The sequence below is a fragment of the Ahaetulla prasina genome, chromosome 5 (assembly GCF_028640845.1).
Source record: "Ahaetulla prasina isolate Xishuangbanna chromosome 5, ASM2864084v1, whole genome shotgun sequence".
In the NCBI taxonomy this organism is placed as follows: Eukaryota; Metazoa; Chordata; class Lepidosauria; order Squamata; family Colubridae; genus Ahaetulla; species Ahaetulla prasina.
In genome coordinates, this window is record NC_080543.1 from 18,851,981 (window position 1) to 18,879,607 (window position 27,627).

General features: G+C 42.8%; 1 protein-coding gene across 1 annotated transcript in view; it reads left to right on the plus strand.

The window, feature by feature from the left end:
- Nucleotides 1–27,627, plus strand: part of CNTN5 (contactin 5) — a 927,011-nt gene that overhangs the window by 862,495 nt on the left and 36,889 nt on the right. Inside the window, exons 17-18 of the mRNA XM_058185575.1 lie at nt 661–819; nt 4,186–4,335. Of these exons, the coding sequence (XP_058041558.1) occupies nt 661–819; nt 4,186–4,335 (309 nt within the window). The remainder of the gene's footprint in view (nt 1–660; nt 820–4,185; nt 4,336–27,627) is intronic.

The following is a 27,627-nucleotide window of genomic DNA, read 5'->3' on the forward strand; positions in this document are numbered from 1 at the left end:
ATAAAAAAATACCATTAAATAGGAGTTAATATTACTGTTATATTTTGCCAATATTTTAAGTCAGTTCTTTATCTTTAAAAACATACTCATTATAGTAGTGAAAAAAACATTAGCCATATTTTTGCATCTTTACTTTATGGAAATTAGTACGGCTTGCTTCTTAATAGTTGTACAATAATGGTTAACAGTAATTTCTAGACTAATAATGGCAATTCTGGGCTAATAATGTTCTGCAGACTATATTAGCCTATTTTATTTATTTCACTTGCATTCAACTTTGCTTCCAAGGTATAAATGTGTGTTTATTCTTTTTTGCTTTCTCTCCATTTTATTTTCACCACCTGCTAGGTTGAATCACGTTGAAAGGTGTTGGCTCAAAAATATCCAATGACTTTCCTAACTGAGAAAGGATTTGAATCTGAATATTTTTCTGGTCCACGTCTGGCACCGTAATCATGACACAGCCCCTTAAAATACCTGTAAGGTTGCTAGTCACCAAATTATGCTAGTCAATCTCGATAAATTAGCAGACTAGATGACTGTATACTCACAAGTATATGTGCAGTGTAATAATGCTGAATTAAAATCAGTGCATTCAACCTACCTATCTACCTTGTTTCCTTTTTCTCCTTCTTTTCTTTCTTGCTTCTTTCCTTCCAGGTCCACCTGGCCCTCCTGGGGTTGTCATTGTTGAAGAAATCACAGAGGTCACTGCAACTCTTTCATGGACTCCTGGAGCAGACAACCACAGTCCTATCACTTCTTACAACTTGCAAGCGCGAAGTCCGTTTTCACTTGGCTGGCAGACTGTAAAAACAGGCAAGATATATTATTATTATTATTATTATTATTATTATTATTATTATTATTATTATTATTATTAAGCATAAATCAAGCAGGTTCATTAGATTCATTAGATCAGTGGTGGGTTTCCCATTTTTTTACTACCTGTTGTGCCTGTGCCCCCGAGCCAGCCCAGCTGCCAGAAAGTGACTTGGAAAGTGAGGGGGAAGGGCCATCAGAACTTACCTCAGGAGCACCGGCTCCCCTGGCTCAGCTCCAGGAGCCAGAAGCAGGTCAGGTGGAAGAAATAATGAGGCCTCCATCCCCTGACTCTTCCCCCCCCCAGGCCACGCCTGCAGACCCAGCTGACAGCAATCAGGCTTGGTTGAATCCTAGGTTTTGTAGGCAGGAGAGGAGGGAACAACAGAAACAAGGGTGGGGCAGGCCTAGGAAGTGCTGAGTCATGGAGCCACACCCCACAGGATATAAAAGGCAGCAAGAGCTGGTGTGTCTCTTTATAACAGGCAAATCCACTGATTGACTAGAGCTGAAATTTGTGACACCAGCGTTGTGGAAGATAACGAGGGCTCTTAGCAGATGCTGGCTAATTTGCCGCCAGAGCTGATAGTGCTGGCTAATCATTCGGACGGAGGCGGAGGAGGACAGAACACTACCAGTTCACCCTGTGCGCCTTCCGCGCATGCGCCTGGTCTCAAAAACATGCCTAAATAGGACAGCATAAAGACAGGGCAGGTGGTCAGACCATCCGTGATTTCCACTACCGGTTCACTTGAATCGGTCCAAACCGGCTGAATACTACCTCTGCATTAGTTGCTTCAGCAGAAGACTCCTAATATGGAAAAGCAAAACAGGATCTTTCTTTCTTTTTTCTAGTGTCTTTTCCAGTTCACTCCAGTGTTTGGGAATTTAACAAGATGTGGCTTTTCTCCCCTATTATTTTGTTTTTGTTTCTGACCATTTTCTGCTGTGAGTAAATCTACGTTTTCTTTTGTGAGAATCTACATTGAAATGAACTACAGCAGTCCAAAGCTGGCATAGTTCTTTTTAACCAGATGCTATGAAAAACACAGAAGTGTTTGTTGTCTGTGCTTCCATAATATTTTTAGAATAGAATAGAATAGAATAGAATAGAATAGAATAGAATAGAATAGAATAGAATAGAATAGAATAGAATAGAATAGAATTTTATTGGCCAAGTGTGATTGGACACACAAGGAACTTGTCTTTGGTGCATGAGCTCTCAGTGTACATAAAAAGAAAAGACACATTCATCAAGAATCATAAGGTACAACACTTAATGATAGTCATAGGGTACAAACAAGCAATCAGGAAACAATCAATATCAATATAAATCATACGGATACCAGCAACAAAGTTACAGTCATACAGTCATAAGTGGAAGGAGATGGGTGATGGGAATGATGAGAAGATCAATAGTAGTGCAAATTTAGTAAATAGTTTGACAATGTTGAGGGAATTATTTGTTTAGCAGAGTGATGGTGTTTGGGGAAAAACTGTTCTTGTATCTAGTTGTTCTGGTGTGCAGTGCTCTATAGCAGGGTCACCAATCTTTCGGACCTCAGGGACCACTAAATTCATAATTTTAAATCCTGTGGACCACTAATATGAATTTTTTAAAAAAGATAATTTTATATTTAGTGCAATATAAAAATGCAAATGATTTTTCTATGGACTACCAAAATTTTCTCGCGGACCACCAGTGGTCCATGGGCCACTGGTTGGTGACCACTGCTCTATAGCAGTGGTAGTCAACCTGGTCCCTACCGCCCACTAGTGGGCGTTCCAGCTTTCATGGTGGGAGGTAGGGGTTTGTCTGATACTGAAGCACTTTCTTTTTTTTAATTTAATTGATATTTTTAAAAATTTTAATAGCATATTTAGAAACATTTTCATTAGGTTTCCATCAAATTCCCTGTGACAATTTAAATTTCTGAAAATATACTATTTGTATCGCCCGCGCATAAGTTTAGTTCACGTTACATAAGTGAAACTAAATGGCGCTATAGTGTGACTGCAGACAAAAGAGCCTCGTCCCAGAATAGCTCGGGCATCTCCCCTCACACCACCCAGCTGTAACAGACAAGCAGAGCTGGTAGCCGGCAGGCCCCCCCAAACCCAATCTACAATGCGCGAAAGGCATGCACAGACGATGATACACGGCGCATTACTGCGGAACCAATGGGTGGTTAGAAAATTTTACTACTAACAGAGATACAAAAGTGGGTGGTAGGTATAAAAAGGTTGACTACCCCTGCTCTATAGCATTGTTTTGATGGTAGGAGTTGAAACAGTTTATGTCCAGGATGTGAGGGATCTGTCAATATTTTCACGGCCCTCTTCTTGATTCGTCAGTATACAGGTCCTCAATGGAAGGCAGGTTGGTAGCAATTGTTTTTTCTGCAGTTCTAATTATTCTCTGAAGTCTGTGTCTGTCTTGTTGCGTTGCAGAACTTTTTTCTTGCAAAACATGCCTATAATGTATATAGAGCTCAAAGAACCAATCAGAGACCAACCCTCACTAACCTGCACCAATCAGAAACCAACTTGGCTAAAGGCCAATTAGGATCTAGTTATAAAGACAAAGTGCAGTGGGTTCCTGCTTAATTGCCCGTGGTGTAAAAAGGACACCCCCTTGCTTCTGAAGGTACCAGGCAAAAGTTGCAATCAAAACATTAGGAAATCTGTTTTCTAGACCATGGTTGCTAAATCCTGAAGCCCAACACCACCTAATAACTACTGGCAATGATAGCCTAAATCAATATACAGTTCCTTTTTTCTGTATTACTTGAGTTGAAGTTTCAGTGCTGGAAGACTACTGAGTCTTTTACAGTTGGTTCTCTCTCTTCTACTGGATTCTTTTATTTCTTTTTTTCTTTTCACGAGGGATATTCAAAAGTCAAGCCTAAGGTTTCCTTACAAGGTTGATAAGAATGTATCCAGAATACATTTCAGAAAAAAACAAGGTGGAGGTAGTATTCAGAGATTCTTGTCTGATACTATACCACCAAGTGCACCCACGTATCTTTAAAGCATAAAAGAAAGAAAAAAATGGAGACAAGCTAAAAGAGAACTCTGCCCCCAATTTAAATTAAATCTGTATGAAATAACATTTCATCTCCAAATGGCATTTACATGTTTATTTGAGCAGAGTTAAATTGCAGAATCTGCATTGCAGCATTTGAAGAAATTTTGATTCTTTTGGATATTTGATCATGAACCTGAAAAAGCAGATCTGTTATAGAAATTGGCAAAGGTCAAATTCTTAATTGTGCCACTAACTCTGGGTTGTTTCCTCTAGCTTCAGTTTAGTGATTAAAGAGAAATTCCAGGGAGTATGCTTTCATCCTTTGTTCTTTGCAGTTCCTGAACACATAGGGGGAGACCTGGAATCTGCAATGGCAATTGAACTGAACCCATGGGTAGAGTATGAATTTAGAGTTGTAGCGACTAACAAAATTGGAACAGGAGATCCAAGCACACCATCTAAAGTGATCCGGACCAAAGAAGCAGGTAAGACCATCTTCTAGATACGACCAATTTTAAAAGGATTGAAAATTTGGAAGTACCTTAAAGGGTAACACACCACTGTGATGCAAGTTTTTATGGAAACAAGATCAAGTTTCAGATACAAGATCAAATATTGGCTGTGGATGTTTGTAGAATCTTAGAGGACAATGACCATCCTTGCACTGGTGTTTGGATGTACTCTTTTTTATTCACTGAATCTCTAATTTCTTGCTTTTCTATAATTTTAAATGGCCACCACCTAAAACACCTTTCTGCCTGGAGCTGGCAATGGACATCTTTTCCACTGGGGATTACCACTTAAACACTCTATGGCTTTCATTTATCTTCATTCCTATAGAATCATATATTTCTATCTTTCTATTCAGGTCATCAAGTCTAAGCTTTGTCCAATGATCCAAATCAAATCAGCAGGTGAAACCATGAGTTTTTGGTTCTAGAGGCAAAATGCTTTTATTACTGGTATTAGATATCTTTTTCCTAACATTCTGTTTGGATCTCTCTTCCTGTATCTTAAGTCCATTATTCCATGTCCTGGAACAATAGAATTTAGCAGTGTTGGCGAAACTTTTCAGCACCGAGTGCCGAAATGGGAGCAGGCTCGCAGGGCAGAGCACCAGGAACTGGAAGAGCAGCTTCCTGGTGCACATGCGTGGGAGCACCAGAAACTGGAAGAGCAGTTCCCTGGTGCGCATGTGCCTGTTTCCAGTTTCCAGCATGCGCGTCAGTCACCTGGTCTTTTGGTTTCTGGCGCACATGTGTGCGCAAAGACCAGCTGGAGGGTAATGCATGTGTGCACCAGAAACCAGAGAGTGGGGACTAGCATGGAAGAGCAGAGACCAACCAGAAGCTCAGCAAAGACCAGTGTGCTGGAACCAGAAAAGCAGTGGATGACGATTGGCGCACCTGGAGAGATAGCTCTGCGTGCCACTTCCGGCATCCGTGCCATAGGTTCGCCATCACGGAAGTACAGTATAGTATAGCCTTTATTGTCATTGTGCATCATATATACAACAAAATTGGTTACCAAATTTAACCTTATCCTGTTTGCTGTCCTAGTATCATACCTAATCATCTCTTCTGGTTCCTTTAATCTCTCATCATGGGACTTATATTCTATTCCCGTTGTGGTCCTTGTCTGAATCTATTTGTCTGAATGCTTCTTTAAATGCTTTGCTTTGAAATAAGCACATTAATCTAGGTGGAATAGATCATTCTCCAGATGGACTTGAAAAGCATTATGGAACTCAAAAGTTGATTCTGACATTAGTGACCCCCCCCTCAGTAATATTGTGTTACTTTAGTTGTTTTTTTATGCCTTGTTTTGCTCCTAGGCAGGTTTGCCACCTGGCAAATTAAAATGCAATATTATCCTGGCTCTCTTGTTTATTACTGTGACTTATTAACAAGATTTTAATCAGCAACGGCTGGTTTTCATGATATGCCTGCCACATAAAACAACACAAAATGTCTTATCGTGTGTAGATGTTTCCTGGTCTAAAAAACCCTCCAACCTGTTGTATTTTTTCCAGCTACATTGTTTAAAAATAGCACATTATTTTCATTACTGGTCCATTCAATTCATAGTTTTACTCTTTCATTGTTTATCATTGTTTATCATGAGTCACGGTGGCGCAGTGGTTAGAGTGCAGTACTGCAGGTTACTTCTGCCGGCTGCCAGCTGCCTGCAATTTGGCAGTTCAAATCTCACCAGGCTCAAGATTGACTCAGCCTTCCCTCCTTCCGAGGTGGGTAAAATGAAGATCCAAATTGTTGGGGGCAAGAGACTGACTCTGTAAACTGCTTAGAGAGGGCTGTAAAGCAGTGTAAACTAGTATATAAGTCTGAGTGCTATTGCTATGTTGCTTTTGTAATTTGGACTCAGAATCTTTATAGAGGTTTAGAAACATACATACTTACAATATCTAAACTATTCTATTTTCCCAGTACCTCTGTGAGGTAGGTTAATGTGACAAGTACTAAATATATTCTAACCTCTCAATGTTTTTATGGCAATGTCTGTAGAATCTGCTCCAAGTGTTCACCAGGACATAGAAAAAAAGGATTTCATCATGTCTCTTCTCCAATCTGTCCAAACCATTGTAATCTCATACTCTTATTTTGGATGTTGGGTAGACTACAATTTTGAATCATCCGCATATTTGACACAATGTGTGGATGATATAAAAGCCTGGAATGATTCTACTCTCCCACTATGATGTGACTGGTGGTGTTGTTGTTTTCTGAATAGAAAGCTTAGAAAAGGCTGCACATATTCTACTAGAAGAGAATTTGGAATGGTTTGGAATGGAGAAGTATTCAGTATCTAAATCACTGTCAAACTTCATTGTCCCATCAGGATTTATTTTTTCCCCCAGCCACTTAGAAAATCCAACTGAAATTTAACAACACAGTTCTAGGCTGCATAAACAGTGGGATAGAATCAAGATCACAGAAGTGTTAATACCACTTTATAATGCCTTGGTAAAATCACACTTGGAATACTGCATTCAGTTTTGGTCACCACGATGTCAAAATGATGTGGAGACTGTAGAAAGAGTGCAGAGAAGAGCAACAAAGATGATTAGGGAACTGGACTGGAGGCTAAAACATATGAAGAAAGGTTGCAGGAACTCGGTGTGTCTAGTTTAATGAAAAGAAGGACTAGAGGAGACATGATAGCAGTTTTCCAATGTCTCAGGGGCTACCACAAAGAAGAGGCAGTCAATTTATTTTCCAAAGCATCAGAGGGCAGGAAAAGAAGCAATGGGTGGAAACTCATCAAGGAGAGAAGCAACATAGAACTAAGGAGAAATTTCCTAACAGTTAGAACAATTAATCAGTGGAACAATTTGCCTCCAGAAGTTGGGAATGTTCCAACACTTGAAGTTTTTAAGAAGATGTTGGATAACCATTTCTCTGAAGTGGTATAGTGTTTCCTGCCTAAGCAGGATGTTGGACTATAAGACCTTCAAGGTCCCTTCCAACTCTGTTATTCAATTCTATTCTGTTCTGTTCTCAGAATGAAATTTGAGATTTAGCCTAATCTTCCTTTTTCCCAGCTTCTCCCACCCCTCCAAATCTGCTCTGTTGCAGCTGAGTTTTCAGAAAGTTATCCTACAAAAAGACAGAGTTCTCACCATTTTGGACAATTTATTTCCAACATTTGGAAAGGGTTGGAAAGAACAAAAAGGAATCTGGTAAAAGATGAAAAGGTAAAACTAAAAAAAAAAAAAAAGAAAGGGAAAATAAAGGGAAACCTAGAGAGTAGGTACGATCAGGGCATTTAATCCTTTCCCAATATATCGTCATTGCCCATGCCAGCTAGAGCAGGTAGAAGATAACAACCCTATTTTCTAGAACTATCACAGTAGTTGCGGTATTGTATGATCATCTGGACAAGCCAGAAAGCTGATAAAAGAATCTATTTAAAAAAATCAGTCTACATAATTTACATGCTTGAATTGACAACTGAAGACTTCTATTTATCTTGCAAACAACATAAAATAAGTATGATAAGCTCTTAAGTGGGACTGTTCATTTGTTCTTTAATTTTTAAAAAAGAGAACTGCAGTGGAAAACTGTCTAAGTAAGGCAGGCAGTAAAATAGAATGAATTTTAATGAAGCAACGGTTTCATAAGGGGAGAATGGCATCGACCCTAATTTTTGTTGGCAATTTGTCCACAAAAAAAACCCAACCAACTTGTATTTATTTTCACCCCTCAGTTGGCAGGCATACATGCTGTAAATGCTCTAAATACATAATTGCTTTAGACCTTAATGTGTGTTTTGGAGCATGGTACTTTATAGTCTATATAAATGACAATAAATTGAGTCACTGGATTTGTTGAAATCCATTGAAGTAAGTGGCAGATTTGTGAAGTCTATCTTTGAACGTATTTTTGTTGACAGACTGGTTAACCATTGTTTAGGTTTAGGGTCACATTCATTTTTATGCTAGCTTTTTAAGTAACCAGATTGATGGATTCTCAATCTTTTGAGGTTTCTTTTTTTTTAAGGAAGACAGTAAATTAATGCCTTTTTAATCTTCACTGTTTATTGTTGTTCTGAGAATTCATAATTGTAAGCCATTTCAAAACTTGCTTTTTCTCTTTTGTAACAAAATTCTGTCATTCTCATGGCATTTTTGGAAAAGCTTCAGACATACATGGAACTGGGGTGAAATGCTCCCAGTTCGGACCAGATCACCTGATCTGGTAGGGATGGCGGCAGGTGGTTCGGAGAACCGGTAGCAAAAATCCCTGCCTCCCTCCCCCGTCCATGCCCAGCGTCGCGTGATCATCAGAGGTTTTTTTTTTTACTTTTAAAAGCATTTTTTTACAACCTCTTCGGCCGGAGGTTGTAGAAAAAATGCTTTTAAAAGGTTCTGGTGATCAGACGACTCATCTGGGATCATCACAACCCTTTAAAAGCTTTTAAAAGGCTCCTCTGGTGATTCCAGCTGAGTTGCCGGATCATCAGAGACTTTTAAAAGCAGTTTTTTACAACCTCTTTGGCTGAAGAGGTAGTAGAAAAAATGCTTTTAAAAGTAAAAAAAAAAAGTTGGCCACACCCACCCAGTCACATTACCACCACCCCCCAAGTCACACTCACAGAACCGATAGTAACAAATTTCACATTTCACCCCTGACATGGAATACTTGGTGAATTCACCAGGTTGGTGTGACCTAGCATCTTTAAATGGCTTGAATCCTTGGTCGTATAAACAGAGGCATAGAAACAAAATCATGTGAACTATTAGTCCACTTTATAAAGCCCTAATAAGACCAAACTTGAAATACTGAATCCAGTTTTGGTCACCACATTGATGTTGAGACTTTAAAAAAAGTGAAAAGAAGAGTAACTAAGATGATTAAGGGCCTGGAAACAAAACTGTATGAAGAATGGTTGCAAGAATTGGTTATGGCGAGTCTAGAGAAAAGAAGGACTAGGGGTGACATGATAGCAGTAATCCAGTATTTGAGGGGCTGCCACAAAGAAGAGGGGACTCGATTTGTTTTCCAAAGCACTAGAAGGCAAGACAAGAAACAATGGATGGAAACTACTCAAGGAGAGAAGTAACCTGGAATTAAGGACAAACTTCCTAACAGTAAGGGCAATTAACAGCTTGCTTCCAGAAATTGTGGGTGTTCCATTATTGGAGGTTTTTAAGAAAAGATTGGACAGCCACCTATCTGAAATGGTATAGGATATCCTCCTTGAGCAGTGGTTTGGATTAGAATAGGGGTCTCCAACCTTGGTCCCTTTAAGACTTGTGGACTTCAACTCCCAGAGTCCCTCAGCCAGCTGGCTGAGGAACTCTGGGAGCTGAAGTCCACAAGTCTTAAAGGGACCAAGGTTGGAGACCCCTGGATTAGAAGACCTCCAAGGTCCCTTCCAACTCTGATTGATTGAAATTAAGAGTTTTCAGTGGAACATGAGGTAAATCTGCACCAATTTCAACAGGGTCTTATAAGATGAAAGAATGACATAAGATTTCAAAGTCACTTGTCAAAGACTGGCTATACAAACTGCATGAATAAATAAATAAATAAATAAATAAATAAATAAATAAATAAATAAATAAATAAATAAATAAATAAATAAATAAATAAATAAATAAATAAAATTACATCTAGGACTTTCCAGAAAGTAATGTAGATGACTAAATAATTAAACAATGACTGGTTATCCATTTTTGGAAATATACAATCCACTTTTTAATCAACATCTCTCCATTTACTGGCAAACAAACAATTCCCTTCATAGATGGAGAACAGAAAATTGACAACCTTGTATTTTTTTTTTTATTTGTTTATTAGATTTTTAAAAAATCCTGCCTTTATTATTTTCTAAATTGTCAGAGTTTCTTGCAAAAAACAAATCCAGAAGTACACACAGATAAACTGATGCAGCGGGATTCATTAACTTCTTTATATACACAATAATACATGAAGTAAGTTTGCAATACCAACAGTAGATTCACAGTTTCATTTCAGCTCAGATCAGCAGACAACCAACACATTGGTTTCAGTTTCTCTCTACAGACTCAGAAGCTGCAGACTAAGACACGCTCTGGCTCCAGTCTGTCTCAGCTCCCAATTGGCTGACTTAGTTGCTAAGCCTATTCATTGGCTGACCTTTTTACCAAGCCTTCCCAGTCATGAATATTCTGACATAAGTAAAGTCGCAAACATACATAATACTAGTCTAATTATTAGACCATCTCAACCTCTACCCCAACCTAGCTATCAATTATTAAGTAAGTAGGAGGTAATTTTAGAAGATGTAAAAAAAGTAAAAGGAAAATAGTCTTTAGAAGCCAGTTTGGGCAGGATAAGTTAAAGCAACACAGGTTTACATGTTCACAATTTAGGTTCATAGATCATGCTAATACAAAAGTGGTGGTGTGCTATGTATGCAGAGAGAAAAAGAGATCAAGTGAGAGAGAGAACTACAATTAAAATTATTAATTAAATGCAACCTGTTAGATGTTGTTGCTGTTTTTGTTATGTTCAATGACCATTTTATCAAACCGAGACCCCATTTTAAGCATAGGCAGTTTTATATTAAAACAGATAAAGAACGGTTGCTGGAATTGGGTATGTCAAATGAAAAGGAGGACTAGGGGTGACATGATAGAAATGTTCCAATATCTATGGGACTGCCACAAAGAAGAGTGGGGGGTGGGTCAATCTATTCCCCAAAGCACCTGAAGGCAGGACAAGAAGCAATGGATGGAAACTAATCAAGGAGAAAACCAATTTAGAATTAAGGAGAAATTTCCTGACAATTAGATCAATTAGTGGAACTGTAATGTATCTTTAAATATTTTGGCGGGAAACAAGCACGTTGCTGATTGGTTGAAGCCGCCGGTTAGACTGTATATAAGGAGAGGTTTTTCCCCAGCCTGGTTGCTGGGTTCACCATATATTAAAGAGCTGTTGTCACTACCCTGGTCTCCAGCCTCGTTACTTCCCGAACTTAACACTGGCGACGAAGGTGGGATCTCGAGGCTAAGAGCACCAGAAACGAGCTGAACGCGCGAAAGAACCGAACCCAGCAAATTCAGGGCAGAAAACGCAGCGATGGCCAGCTACACTCCGCCCACACCGTTTGACCCATCCAGGGAGAAATGGGGAACGTATATGACCCGTTTCGAGAGCTTCCTCGAGGCAAACGAACTGCAAGGAGTTCCAGACAACCGCAAAAGGGCGTATTTCCTGAGCCACTGCGGTCCCGAGGTCATCGACATCGCGGAAGCCCTGGCAGAGCCAACGCCGGTACAATCGGTATCGTGGCAAACTCTGCAAACTCTATTGAAGAACCATTTCGCGCCAACACCGTCCAAATATGTACGGCGTTTTGAATTTGGAGAGCGCAGACAGCAAGAGGGCGAATCCATCAGCGATTACATGGCCGCCCTGAGAAAAGCCTCCAAGGACTGTGGGTACGAGACTTGGATGAGGAGCTGTTAGAGCAACTCATCCGTGGGGTCAGAGACATTCGCTTATGCGAGGCGGCTGCTATCAAAAAGCAATCATCGCTGGCAAACGCTCTGGACGAAGCCAGAGCTCATGAGATGTCCACCCAAGCGGCGGAAACCCTGCAAAGCCACTCACGCCAACGGCGAGCGAAATCAACCCCGGGTCCACAACGAAGAAATCCAGACCGAATCAGACGGCGAGGATGAGGAAGGAGTTTGCCTCACCGAGAAGGGGCAAAGAAGACCGATGAATGCGGAAGTTGCGGAGGGCAACACCAGCGCCAACGATGCAAGTTCAAGGACGCCATACATGTCGGCGGTGCGAGAAGAAGGGCACCTGGCCCAAGCCTGTCGAGCACCCCAACCTTCCCGCCGAAAATTCAAACCAACCAATCAGAGCGCGGGATCGGCAAGGCGACCCGCGATTGGTCAAAACAAAAAGGGCGCGAATTCCAATCGAACGACCGTGATAATAGGCCGTGCAGAAACCCGCGTCGAGAAGAAAATCTTCACTAAACCGAAATCAAGGAGTGCCGTGCCGACTAGAAGTGGACACAGGGTCAGCGATCACAATCATGTCCTGGGACACTTTTGAAAGCTTTGCCGAAAATCGCCAAACGCAAACTGCAAACACAGCGGCTAGAGTTCACGACTACCAAGGGAATCGCATCCCTGTTCGAGGACCACCTCCGTCCGCCGCACGGACCACACAAGAAGACCCTGCCCATCACGATAGTCGAAGGGACCCTGCCAAGTTTGTTGGGACTGGACTGGTTCCGTGCATTGGGCATGGGGGTGACTGGCATCTACAGAAGTGACTTTAACCTAAAGACACACTCATGAACGATTCGAAGATGTGTTCAAGGACTGCCTGGGCAAGTACAAGGGGACCCCTATTTCCTTCAATTTAGACCCCCAGGTAGCCCCCATAAGGTTAAAAGCAAGGAGGGTACCTTTTGCCCTTAAACCCAAGATTGACAGGGAGATAGACAAGCTCATCAGTCAGGGGATACTGGTGCCAGTCGATCACGCAAAGTGGGAGACGCCAATCGTCACCCCAGTGAAACCAGATGGGTCAGTTAGAATCTGCGCTGACTACAAGGCAACGTTAAACAAAGCCTTGCAAAAAAGCGCTTACCGGTCCCGTGGTGCAACACTTGCTGCACTCTGTGGGGCAAGCTTTTGCCAAATTAGATTTGGCCCAAGCCTATCAACAACTGCCGTAGACGCCAACACAGCCAAGCCCAGACAATTGTGACTCACAGAGGTGCTTTCAAGTGTACCCGGTTACAGTTTGGGGTGAGTGTGGCACCTGGTCTATTTCAAAATTTAATGGAGCGACTTCTGCAAGGGCTCCGGGGTAGTCCCTATTTCGATGATGTATTGGTATCAGCGAAAATTTAGAAGAATTGGGGAGCGTTTGAGAAAAGTTCTGGGCATTTTCCGGTCAGCGGTCTAAAGGTTAAAGTGAACAAATGCCAAATAGGGGTAGAATCTGTAGAGTTCTTGGGCTACAGAATAGACAAGGAGGAATTCACCCCACTGAGAGCAAGGTCAAGGCAATAAGAAAGGCTCCAGCGCCCAAAAACAAAACAGAGCTACAGGCATTCCTGGGTCTAGTGAACTTTACGGTCTTTTGAAAAATAAGGCAACCGTTGCCGAGCCGCTACATAAGTTACTGGGAAAGAATACTGTTTGGTCTTGGGGAAAGTCGGAAGCTAGGGCTTTCAAGCAGTAAAAACCTACTCTCGAGCGATAGCTTACTGATCAGTATCATAGCACAATGCCATTGGTATTAGTTTATATGCTTCCCCTCACGGGTGGGGCTGTGCTCAGCCACAGGCTCCAAATGGCACAGAAGCCCCAATAGCCTTCTACTCCAGAACGATGTCCTCGACAGAGAGGAACTATAGTCAGTTAGATAAGGAAGCTCTAGCTATAGTGTCAGGGGTAAAAAGTTTCACGAATCGTTTTGGTAGAGACTTTGAAATTGTTACAGACCATAGACCACTGTTAGGATACTGGCTGCCCCAACGCCTGTGGCACTTTCGCCCGATTGACCCGATGGACTATCTTTTTGGCCGCCTACTCCTACAAACTGCGGCATCGACCAGGAAAAGAGTTGGGGCATGCGGACGCATTAAGCAGATGCCCACTACCAGGGCGATCGAGACCCCACCCGGGACGCCCATACTGTTAATTGACTCTGGACTCTGGCCCAGTCACATCTAAGGAGGTGGCTCGCATCATACCGGACATTATTTTGAGAACTGTACTTGGTTGGGTACAAGAGGGTGGCCGCTGCGCCGGGCGAGCGTTTTAAAGAGTTTGTAAAGAAACGGGGGAACTGTCGGCTCAAGGGGTGCCTGCTATGGGGGATCAGTGGTGATCCCAGAGAAATTGAGGAAAGGTATTGGATCTCCTCCACGAGGGTCACCCAGGGATCGTAAGGATGAAGGGTCTAGCGAGAAGCTATGTGTGGTGGCCCTTAATGGACTCGGAAATTGCTGAAAGGGTAGGGAAATGCCAGGCCTGCCAGAGTCCAGACCACTACCCCCAACGGCCCCAGTTCGAATGGGAGAGACCCCAAGGGCCCTGGTCTAGAATCCACATTGATTTTGCCGCCCTTCCACGGCCAAACCTTCCTGGTAGTAGTCGATGCCTACTCCAAATGGCTGGAAATCATTCTCATGAGATCCATGACAGCCGAGGCCATGATCTCAGTCTTGCGGCACCTATTTGTAACCCATGGGTTGCCCGACACACTAGTTTCCGACAACGGCCCGCAATTCACGGCAACCCAGTTTGAGGAGTACTTGGCAGAAGAGGGCATCCGACATGCCCTCTCGGCGCCGTTCCACCCTGCAACGAATGGCCTTGCAGAGCGTTTCATCCGAAGCGCAAAAGAGGCATTGTCCAGAATCAAGCCAGGCGACTGGCAAACAAAAATCGATGTTTTCCTGGCTGTCCAACATAGAACCCCCTGTGTCACAACCGGCAGAAGCCCAGCAGAATTATTAATGGGCCGAAAGCTCAGGTGCCCCCTAGACCGTTTAAATCCAAACTATACACCGGAGGGTTACAAGGGGGGACTTGAAAAAACAAGAGGGATGGAAATAGGCGACAAAGTGTGGGCACACAACTATGGTGAAGGCCCAATCTGGGTAGCAGGACAAATCCTAAACACAACAGGTCCAAAATCATACTTGGTGGAGTTAAAAGACGGCCGCGTATGGAGGCGCCACATAGACCAAATACGAAAACGCATAGCCAAACAATCCGAACTAGACGAAACAGGCCCTGACTATACAATGTTTGAATCCACAGCTGACTCAAACCCGGGAAAATCGCAGGACTTATCTGAGTTCCGGGAGGTCCAGCGACGCCAACAGGTTCCATTAGAAAACAGCAGGGACGACTCTGCAAATAATCCAGGGCCGGATGGCCTAGAGGAGGAGCTGAGAGGAGCAAACAGCCCCTCCGGTCAGCTCAACCCACTCCCAGGGAATGAACTGCGCAGGTCCGAAAGAGTCAGGAGACGCCCAATCTATTTGCGTGATTACGTTGAAAAATAATATGTAAATATCATGTAAATAGGGGTAAAGTGTTTTCTGGGAGGGAAGGAGTGTAATGTATCTTTAAATATTTTGGCGGGAAACAAGCACGTTGCTGATTGGTTGAAGCCGCCGGTTAGACTGTATATAAGGAGAGGTTTTTCCCCAGCCTGGTTGCTGGGTTCACCATATATTAAAGAGCTGTTGTCACTACCCTGGTCTCCAGCCTCGTTACTTCCCGAACTTAACAGGAACAACTTGCCTCCAGAAGTTGTGAATCCTCCGACACTGGAAGCTTTTAATAAGAAATTGGACAACTATTTGTCCAAAATGGTATAGGGTTTCCTACCAGAGCAGGTGGTTGGACTAGAAGACCTCCAAGGTCCCTTCCAACTCTGTTATTCTGTTATTCCACTATACTTGTCATTCTCCTAGTGATTCATATTCGCAGGTGTACCGCTTGCAAAACAGACAATATAGTACATGAATTTTAACACAGAAGGCATTCCATTGAAGCAGCTGGCCATTTGTGGCCTTGGGGCACGGCATCAATTACATTATCTATTCATGGAGAAGTAACATTCAGAATTGAGTAGGATCACAGTTTGCCCTGCTAATCATGCATGCACACCAGATTTCTTGAGCTAATAAGATGGTGACATTTATCAATACCAGCGTGTGTCCACGAATTAAGGAGGGCAAAGAGAAGGGCGGATTCAAAACTGGATCCTCTAAAGAATAAAACAATGAATAAAACAATGCTTCAAATTAACATTTTTAATCTGATCAGAAAGTTATCATTTTTCCACAGATTTTAATTAATAAACAGGGCTGTAAAGTCATATTGGTGTAAGCTAGTTGAACTGGGACTAAATTCTTTCTTATCTCTCCACCTTTTTCAGACCACCACATTTATATAAAAGTTAATTAACACTTATTTTAGGATCTAAAGACACACTACAGCTCAGTGATAGCACATATCTCTGTATCAAAAACCAATCTCTGGTATTCAGAATATAAATTTCTAGAAAATCTCTGTATACCAGGGGTGTCAAACTCAAGGCCCAGGGGCCAAATTCAGCCTGCGGAATGCTTAGATCTGGCCCATGTTGCCGCCCTGGAAACAGCAAAGGACCAGCCTGCAGTGCCTCTGCCAGTGAAAACGGAGCTCGGGAGGGCCATGCATGGCCTGCCCAAGCTCCGTTTTCAGCTGTGACAGCCTCCTGCAGCCCTCTGCCAGCGAAAACGTGTGGCCTTCCCAAGCTCCATTTTCACTGGCAGAGCACTTGCCCCACCACAGATGCCCCCAATATGAGTGATGTTGTGTGGCCAGGTGGGCATGGCCAGGTGGGCATGGCCAGCCCCCCCTCCTCCCCCCGAGGTAAAAAAACAACCCTGATGCAGCCCTCAATGAAATTGAGTTTGATACTCCTGCTGTATACCATATATCACACTTTGTCAACCTGGTAGTTTAATGGTATGTGGGAATGACCTTGGGGAAATCGGAGGAATTGCCCAGGGAATGATCAGGTAAGAGAGGGAGGAACCTGCAGTTGCTTAACAGACAGAGAATGAGATTTAGGGAGGGTCAGGGTTGATTGATTAGGCTGCAAAAAGCGGTGGGAGATTTATACTTTCAGACTTGCAAGATTATATTAATGTGGCCTTACAATAAAGTAGAATTAGTTCATCTGGTATTTTCTGGTTTACCTGGGTGGGTTGTCATCAGTCTTGCAAGTCTAAAAGTGCAAAGTCTTCTACCATCTCTTTTCTAGCTTGGATAGTAGGTGACTGCCACCAAATGAAGGGAAGAAGAAGTACATTGGGTATCAGGATAAAATATCTGAAAATTGAGACCCTTGAGCAGGAATGTCAAACTTGATTTCATCGAGGGCCGCATCAGGGTTGTGTTTGACCTCAGGAGCGCAGTAGGCATGGCCAAGATGGGTGTGGCCAGGGTGGGCATAGCCAGCTCGATGTCACTTGTGTCAGGTGCACCTGTGGTGGCCCAGGCAGGGTTGGGGGCAATAGTGGGTTGCTATCGGTTCTCCCCAGATCGCAAGAACCGGTAATAAACATTTTGAGTAGTTCGAAGAACCGGTAGTAAAAATTCTGCCTGGCCCCGCCCCCAGTCTATTGCTGCCTCCCGACTCCCAGCTGATCGGCTAGAAGGAAAAGATCAAGACTCACTTGTCAAAGAAGAGGGGGGAAAAAAACAAGACACCATCCCTTTAAATTGAGAAGCCAAGAAGCCTCCCAACTGATTGGCTTGCTTCTCAGCCAGAAGATCGCTTGGGAAAGAAGGGGGGGGGAGGCTGTCGTTTTAAATTGACAGAGCGGCTAGAAGCTCCTTCTGAACAACAAATTGGATAAGAGGAGGAATTCTTATATGGTTCAATGTTTTTGAAGTTTTGGGGTTTGTGCAACATGGGCTTTGTGTTTCTAAAATGGTTTGGGTGATTTCCATTGTGAAGTCTCCTATCTTGAATGAGTTTTCTGCCTGCTTGTAAATGGAGCCGAACTTCCAGCTTCCACTTTATATCTGTAAGCACCGGTGGCTGTTTTCTGCTTACAAAGTTTCCTTTTTGCAGCTGGCAGGAATGTGGAATTCCAGGCAGGTTCCTTGCTAGCAGCTTGATTATTCCTTAATTATCTGGGATATTTTATTTGGGAAATGAAGAGGGGGGAGTTTGATTCCTTCCCAGAACAGATTAGTGGGGTGAGGAGGAAATGGCGATTTTGAAGTAACTTTCCCCTGGAGTGGAGAGGGAATGGGGATTTTAGGCTTGCTGTCAAACATCAGCCATAATATTAATGATTGTTTGAACAATATGCAGTTGTATTACATGAATTGCTATTTTATATGTGAAATTATGACTGAAACTTATATAGGTTCACACTGTCAGGAAGTTTGTCCTTAGTTTTAGGTTGCTTCTCTCTTTGTTGAGTTTCCATCCATTGCTTCTTCTTTTGCCTTCTGGTGCTTTGGAAAATACTTTTCCTCCCCTTCTTTCTAGCAGCCCCTTAAAAGACTGTTGCCTATCACACTCTTGGGCAAAGCATGTGAGCCATTTCCTCCTTTCAGTAGTCCATGAAAGTGCATCTATAGCAGAGGTCTCTAACTGTGGCCACTTTAAGACTTTAGGACAGCAAAGCTGGCTGAGGAATTCTGGGAGTTGGTCCATAAGTCTTAAAGTGGCCAAGTTTGGAGACCCCTGATCTATAGTATGTTGATAATAAAGTTGAAAAAAGGTGAACAACATTTTTGCAGAACTATAGATACATTGAGGCTGGGTGTGACAAGGAATGGCTGGGAGGGGAGGGGCCAGGCGAGGTACCCCTTGACATGAGAGACATTGAGTTGGCCATGCCTACCCAGTCATATGACCATCAAGCCAGGCCCACAAAATAAGCCACGCCCACAGAACCGGTAGTAAAATAATAGAACCCATCCCTGGTTTACCGGTAGTAAAAAAAATAGAATCCATCCCTGGTTGCGGGGATCCATTATCTTCAGCAGAGGAAGGTGAGACAAGGGACAGTGGCTGTGATGGCTTCCTCCAGCCCACTGCCAGTGAAAATGGCGCTCGGGAGGGGTGCATGCAGCCCTCCCAGGCTCCGTTTTTGGCTGGGACAGCCTCCTGCAGCCTTCTGCCAGTGAAAACAGAGCTCCATTTTCACTGACAGGGGGACCATGGGCCGGTTTTTCACTGTTTCCAGGGCAGGCCCACGGGCCAGATTTAAGCACCCCATGGGCCGGATCCAGCCGATGAACCTTGAGTTTGACCCCTGCCCTAGCATTTCAATTATTATTGGATTGTATTATATGAAGCTATTTCTGTAGATAGGACAACTTATTTTGTGGGTGATCTCACAAAATGGTTGCCTGGATGATCCACTTACTAGAATACCAACTGGTGAATTCTTCCTTGATATCCCCTTTGCCTGCTCCAGGGTCTGTTTTGATCAGTATACTTACTACATGTGGGCTGGAAAAAAAACAAGACAACTGCTTGATGGAAGCAAAGCAATAAAGAAATCTTTGCATTTTGCAGAGGTCATTCTACTTGCCAGCCTTCCTGATAAATCTTGGACCTGTAGCTTCTCTCCTTTTCATTTTCTAAGCGAGTCTATAAAGGCATATTGTAAATAATGGGAGATAAAAGCTATTTACTCACTCTACTTTGCTGCATGCCAGCATCCCATTTAATGCCAACTTTCAATATGACTAATTCAATCCAATTTCATTTAATATAAAGTTAACTGAACTCAGGCCACATTGGCAGGGAGCCTGACAAATATCAACGGTGGTATCAGTTGATATCTGAGCTCTTTGAAACACAGGCTCCGTCACTATATTGCAGTAGACGTACAAGTGGGTAGGAAATAGCCTATTCAATGGATGCAATGGTGCTAAAAATTTCTCTTCACATGGAGACAAAATTCCTAAATAGGCATCTGATGTATGAAATTACAGTCTGTAATTTTCCCTTTGTTTCCTGGGTGTGCGAAATACACTGCAACAACTGTTTTAAAAGAGCTGACACACATTTTTAGAGGTTTTTCCAGTAAAGATGAGATATGAAATATGTTCCTTAGGTTGGTTTGAACTTAAGAGGTGTCCTTTGCTTGTTGTAAATGGATTTTTCACTTCATGCTTGTTGGTTTCTCCAATGAATACTGATAAAAAGAATGAAACGAGAAAATAAAAAGAACCTTAAGAAAAGAAAAAATGCAAGAATCAACTATAATGAAATGCTAGGATGCTTATTTATTCTATTTACAGCCATACAATAGAAAGCTTTCTCAAATGCCCAACAAATTTAATTTTAAATTGTGATCTTACGCTATAAAGGAAAGAGACTTTAACAATACGTAGTACTTAATGTTCTATATAAACAATGACTTCGTTCATACATTAGTTCTAAGCCACAGTTCACTTAACTCTGGCTTATTGAATGTAGCGTAACTGACTAAGGTCTCAAAACACATTAAGCCATAAGACCTACTTCATAAAACAAATGGCAGAGTTCAAAGTGAAATAAACATATTGTGGCTTGGCTTACACACAGAGGATTACTGAGTTAAGGGTAGGACATGTTTTTTCATGCAGATAATCTTGGTACCACCAGAGAAAGTTGAGAAAGATGCCTACACCAAACCTTGAATACCTGCTGCCAATCAGAGTCAAGACAGACCAATTCAAATGTATTGCATCAACATGATAGCAGTGCTCAGATATGATGGCAGTGTTCCAATATCTGAGGGGCTACCACAAAGAAGAAGGGGTCAACCTATTCTCCAAAGCAGGGGTCTCCAACCTTTAAGACTTGTGGACTTCAACTCCCAGAGTCCCCCAGCCAGCAAAGCCAGCAAAGCTGGCTGAGGAACTCTGGGAGTTGAAGTCCACAAGTCTTAAAGGGACCAAGGTTGGAGACCCCTGCTCCAAAGCACCCAAAGGCAGGGCAAGAAGCAATGGACAGAAAAAGAGAGCCAGCCAACTCAACCAACCTAGAAATGAGGATAAATTTCTTAACAGTGAGAACAGTTAATCAGTAGAAAAAGCTTTCCTCAGAAATTGTGGTGTTCCATCACTGGAAGATTTTAAGAAAGAGATTGGACAGCCATTTGTCTGAAATGGTATATGGTCTCCTGCTTGAGCAGGGGATTGGATTAAAACAGGGGTCTCCAACCTTGGTCCCCTTAAGACTTGTGGACTTCAACTCCCAGAGTCCCCCAGCCAGCAAAGCCAGCAAAGCTGGCTGAGGAACTCTGGGAGTTGAAGTCCACAAGTCTTAAAGGGACCAAGGTTGGAGACCCCTGGACTAAAAGACTTCCAAAGTTCCTTCCAATTCTGGTATTCTGTTAAATGCAGTCATTTATGTCCCTAACATTTCCTTCTATGAACACCAAGGATGGATGATCCTTGGTGCTACTGGAAATAGCCCTTAAATTAGATGCAAAATTGATTTTAGGCCTTGAATGTTTTTTGCCCTCAAATTCCCAGATGCTACTAAAAATAAAAAGCATGTAAATCCCCACTGACACGTCGCATCCAATGTATCTATAGACTGGGGTGAAATCTAAAGATTTTCCCTACCGGTTCTGTGGGCGTGGCTTAATTGGTGGGTGTGGCTTGGTGGCTTGGAAACATACCTGTCTACCAAGCTTGCTTTAGTCTAGCAGAGCCATACTTGCCTTTTTTGTGGGAGCGCACCGGTCTACCTTCTTTAAAAATAGAGGGACCGGTCTACTAATTGCCTTTTTTGTGGGCGCGCACCGGTCTACCTTCTTTAAAAATAGAGGCACCGGTCTACTAATTGCCTTTTTGAGGGAGCGCACCAGTCTACCTTCTTTAAAAATAGAGGCACCAGTCTACTAATTGCCTTTTTTGTGGGAGCGCACCGGTCTACCTTCTTTAAAAATAGAGGCACCGGTCTACTAATTGCCTTTTTTGTGGGAGCACACCAGTCTACCTTTTTTAAAAATAGAGGCACCGGTCTACTAGCTGCCTACAGTGCTGATCAGCTGTAGTGCGGACCTTTGAAGCACCGCTGCAGTCACTTAAGGCCGTTTGCAGCTATATCACCACCAAGAGCTTCAGGGACAGAGAAGAGGAACAGCGAGGTGTCGGCTGGGGGTGGTGGTAGGGATTTTTGCTACCGGTTCTCTGAACTACCTGCCCCCATCACTACCAGTTTGCGTGATCCGGTCCGAACCGGGAGCATTTCACCCCTGCTATAGACATTTCCACTCTTGGAAGACTCCTGGAACGTTCACACATGATGCTGCATCTTTCTCTACTTGAGCAATCTTGTTGCTTCAGACACCCCCATTGGAGCATAGGATTCGTTGGTGATTGACTGGTATCAGTAAATAGGATCTGAAAGAATCAAACCTCTCTCACCCTTAGTATTGCAAAGTGGCACCACATACAGGGAGCTGAACTGGCCAAGAGTCACAGGCTGCTGGTATCCCTGACCAATGCAGGTCCTTCACTGCATTCTTCATAGTACTAATACGGTTGCCTTTTGCTTCCTGCGTCACTATCATTTCATTGCCTTTGCTACTTTCATTCTCTTTTTCCAAAGAGAAAGGTGTTTCGTTGTGGTGTCCTTTCTCTCTCGATTAACCTCACCTCTTACTTCAGGAGCTTGTCTAATCTAAGACCTGATGAAAGCCACATTAACAATTAAAGACAAAAATACCTCCGAGATATCCAATTGCCATGGCAGACTTAAGGAGAGCAGGGTAAACGGAGGCCAAAGTAACTTGACCAAGGTCGCAAGGGTGCCCCTAGCAAAATAGCATCAAGGATACGTATCTTCTGAGACAATATTTTACATGTCACAATATGGGATATGATTAATGCTTTCAAGTTATTAAAGCTACATGCAGCTGGAGAGTGGGACAGAAAGCAATATTTCAAATTCTAATGCATCAGAAAGGTCTGTTATATTTAATATCTCTACTGGAGCCAGTTTGATGAAGTGATTAAAGGAGTTGAGTTAGAAGATGCCTAGGAGGCCAAGAGTTCTGGTCCTGCCTTAGGGATGAGAGCCAGCTGAGTGACCTTGGGCTTCCAACTCCAACTGAAAAATGCAGCTTCCAGAAGTCAAGATGGATTAAAAGGCCACAAAACAAAATCCTGAAGATATCATGGATGCATCAAGAGCAATAGTCTGTAGAGATTCTCAGTCATCCAGGTCATGGTTGTCCTAAAGGTGTTTTTTTCAGGAGGCAACTGGACTTTCTTGTTTTTTCTTTGAAGATATTTTGCTTCTCATCCAAGAAGCTTCTTCAGCTGAGTACCACAGGAACCAGGAGTACTACTCAGGGGACCCTGAGGACACAGGTAAACCTCCAAGTGCTTCAGTGACCCTCTAAAAAGGATGCAAATGACCAGCTGTCTGCAAGGAATATAAATCCTTACATTCCCCATCATCCAATCAGAGCTGAAGAAGCTTCTTGGATGAGAAGCAAAACATCTTCAAAAAAAACAACAACAAGAAAGTCCAGTTGCCTCCTGAAAAAGCATCTTTGGGACATCAAGAGCAATAGCTACAGCCATTTTAGAGACCCTTTGCAGCTTCCTTATGAAAATGTATGTTCATTCTATATAGTAGGGGGAAATAAAATATATCCTTTGGTCCAAATATGGTGCCTTAAATATAAATTTTGAGAAGATATCATAATGAGCTTCCACCTGTCACATTTGCTTCTTTACTCCCCTCACACACAAATCCAGTAGATGTCCAGTACAAACATAATGAAAATATAACTACAACAATTCCTCAGGTTTTCAACTTTGCATCCTGATGCTTCCTTATCCCGCAACCTCAATGCCTGTGCACGTGGGTGAATCTTGTGATTGCTATTGAACATTGACAATTGTGTCTAAATCTTGAGTGGTTCATTCCTGGTGGTTACATTGGATGTACAGATAGTCCTCAACATGAGCAGGAGGTTGGACTAGATGACCTCCAAGATCCCTTACAACTCTTGTAACTGTTACAATTGAGCCCAACATTTCCATTCAGTTGTAAACTGAGTTTTGTCTTCTTCTATAACCTTTCTTGCCATGGTTGTTAAGTGAATCAGTCCTGTTCCCCCAAACTCAATCGGTATAGTAGCTTAGTGTATATTTTCTTGAAAAATCAGGTGTCCTGGTACAATATAAATAATCCTTGACTTATGACCACAATTGAGCCCAACATTTCTGTTGCTAAGACTTTGTTAAGCGGGTTTTGCCCCAATTTACGACCTTTGTTGTAACAGTTGTTAAGAGAATTACTGCCATTGTTAAATTAGTAACACAGTTGTTAAGTGAATCTGTTGTGACTCCCGCTCCCGAACCTGACCCCATGCCCGAAAGTGACTCCAAGAGTGAGGGGGAAAGGCCGGTAAGGCTTACCTCAGGAGCACCGATTCCTTTGGTCCGGCTCCAGGAGCCAGAACCAGACCAGTCGGAGCGCAGCGACCAGGATCCATTTTGATAGCGGGGGGTGGGTGTGATTTAACAACTGGTTCACCCAGGGTCAGGTTTGCCATCATGGGAGGCTTGTCTTACATGTTCAGCGGAGCTGGCGGACGGGGATGGGCCATGCTTCCCACGACAGCCAACCTGACCCTGGGTGAACCGGTTGTTAAATTATTTGAATCCCACCACTGCCTATAAGCATTTTTCACAGTTATGACCATTACAACATCCCCATGGTCATGTGATCAAAATTTGAATGCTTGGCAACTGTCATGTATTTGTGACAGTTGCAGAGTCATGCAGGGTCATGCGATCCCCTTTTGTGACTTCCTGACATGCAAAGTCAATGGGGAATCCACATTCACGTAACAGTGTTTGTGTTACTAACTTAACAACTGCTGTTCTGTCTCCTTCCCCACTTCAGACCCACGAGGTGGCCTTCAGCCAGTGGATTCACAGCTCTTATCAATCTTGGCAGAGAAATCACAGCTGCCTGCCAAAGTTCAAACAAATGTCTCACGTAGCAAGACTTTCAGCTCTTTTTGAAACGGTTCAGCTAAACTTTTGCTTCCCGTGGAGTGAGAGCAGTCCCAAAGCTCCTTATATATCCCCACCCTTCCTTTTGATGACGCCGCCTCTCTAATCTTCTGAAGCGCGAGTCAAGCCAAGCTTGATTATTATTATTATCAGCTGGGTCTGAAGGCGTAGCCTGGGGAAGGGAGGAATCAGGGGATGACGGCCTCATTACATCCTCCGACTGGTCTGGTTCTGGCTCCTGGAGCCGAGCCAAAGGAATCGGTGCTCCCGAGGTAAGCCTTACCGGTCCTTCCCCCTCATTTTCGGAGTCACTTTCGGGCATGGGGCCAGGTTCGTGGGCTGGAGTCACAACAACTGCCATGATTCCCTTAACAACTGTTGCTACCTCTGCTGCCTGCCGGCTGCCTGCAATTTGACAATTTGTACCCCACAGAGATCTTCAGATATCAGAAGACCAAAAAGCTGTCTTTATGTTGAATGGCTAAATGTAGACTAACCTAACAATAGATACTAAATCAGAGGTGGGTTTCAGCAGGTTCTGACCAGTTCTGGAGAACCGGTAGTGGAAATTTTGAGTAGTTCGGAGAACCAGTAGTAAAAATTCTGACTGGCCCCACCCCCATCTATTCTCTGCCTCCCAAGTCCGAACTGATCGGGAGGAAATGGGGATTTTGCAGTATCCTTCCTCTGCAACGCCCACCAAGCCCCATCCACAGAACCAGTAGTAAAAAAATTTGAAACCCACCACTGTACTAGATGTATTTTAGTAGGTGGTCTAAATGCATTTGCCAGGGTTTTTTTTCCAACCTAATCACATTACTGGCTCCTATTCAGCTTGCAATCACTACTCTACCAGGAAATTTCGCACAAATAGCATTAGCAAGCTGAGTACCCCAACTCTCACAAAAGCCAGGGCATTTGGCTTTTGTTTCCTATGTGAACAATTTTGCACTTGTCAGTCTGTTCTTTTAAGACCATTTCTCCCATCTATCAAGATCATTTTAAATGTTTTTTTCTTTCATTTTGGATATTAGCAAGTCCTCCGGTTCTGAGTCATCTAGAGATTTGCTCATGACAAATAATATATTGCCTTCTGGTACTTATGGCATTGTTTTTAAGGTGTTTGCAGATTAATCTTCCTTTAGAATCTCCTCAGGTATCCATGTTTTTCTGCTTTTTGACAAAAAGGGATAACATTTACTCTTCTCCAGTTGTGTGTTATTTCATAAATTTCACAAGGTTTTTTTTTAAGAAAAAGTTATATAAGCCCATCAGGTAGCATCTATTAGCATTAAACAGCTGTTATTCATGTCATTTTCTTCATTTATTTTGTACATACCCAAAACCTTTTCTTATAATTCAGTTCATTGAAATAGCTGGTCAGTTCATTGTGAGATTTCATTTGCTTAAAGTTAGCTTCTGTGAGGCTAACTTTTTTATTTGAAATCTTTTGTGATCTGTCCTGCTACCCATATTATCAGTGGTGAGTTTCTACCAGTTCGCCCCAGTTCGGGCGAACCGGTAGCGGCAGGAGGCTCCGCCCACCCGCCCGGACATCATCACGGATGCTCTGCGCATGGGCAGAAGGTTCTGCACATGTGCAGAAGCACTGTGCATGAGCAGTGTGAGCACGCACACATGCACACTCACAGTTCCGAACTGGTAACAAAAGTAAGTGAAAATCACTACTGCATGTCGTGTATGTGGGGTGGGGGGGTTGTTTTGTTTTGTTTCAGTTCTTTACTAAGCCTTCTTGGGAGGGGGAGAGAGGAGGGTAGCCATATTGTTTTTTTCTGCTTTCTTTATTCATGTCAGAAGTACTTTCAACTTATGGACATATAACATTTTTTTTTAATTTGCATTTATATCCCGCCCTTCTCCGAAGACTCAGGGCGGCTTACACTATGTTAGCAATAGTCTTCATCCTATTTGTATATTTATATACAGAGTCAACTTATTGCCCCCCCAACAATCTGGGTCCTCATTTTACCTACCTTATAAAGGATGGAAGGCTGAGTCAACCTTGGGCCTGGTGGGACTAGAACCTGCAGTAATTGCAGGCAGCTGTGTTAATAACAGACTGTCTTAGCAGTCTGAGCCACCAGAGGTCCATTCAATACTGAGCAAGTGAAAGAAGCATAAAATAGGTCATAGAAATATAGCGTGTGTAAAAAGGTTTTAAAAACTGTGTAAAAGTTTTCTTCCTCTGACCCTCATTTCTTTCCTCTGTCAGAATTGTTGCAATTGTTGTGCTTTTAGTATTTCCGTTTCCCATTAGACCTTTCCTCTGGATACATACCTACTCACCATTGTCGGAAGATATCAAAACAAGCATTTGGAAATCCAAAGTGTAATGGAAACAACAGCCCTCATCGTATGGATCAACCCATCCCATTAAGTCAGGGCTGTCAAACGCATGGTCCACGGGCCAGATGTGTCACGTACTAGCCACGGCCATGCCTGGTTTAGCAAAGGGGGGGGGAGTTGTGATACGTCACGTGACGCTGCTGTGACCATGCAAGTTTGACAACCCTGCATTAAGTCATAGCGCTGTGTATTTGCTGGAGAATGCAACCTCATGCTACTGCTGTAAAAAAATAATGATCACAGAATAGTGACTTTTCTTTCTCTTTCTTAAGGAAATGGAGAGGTTTTGTGAAATGCCCTGACATTTGAATCACTCCAGGAATGAGTGAATTGTTATGGGGAAGGGGTGTGT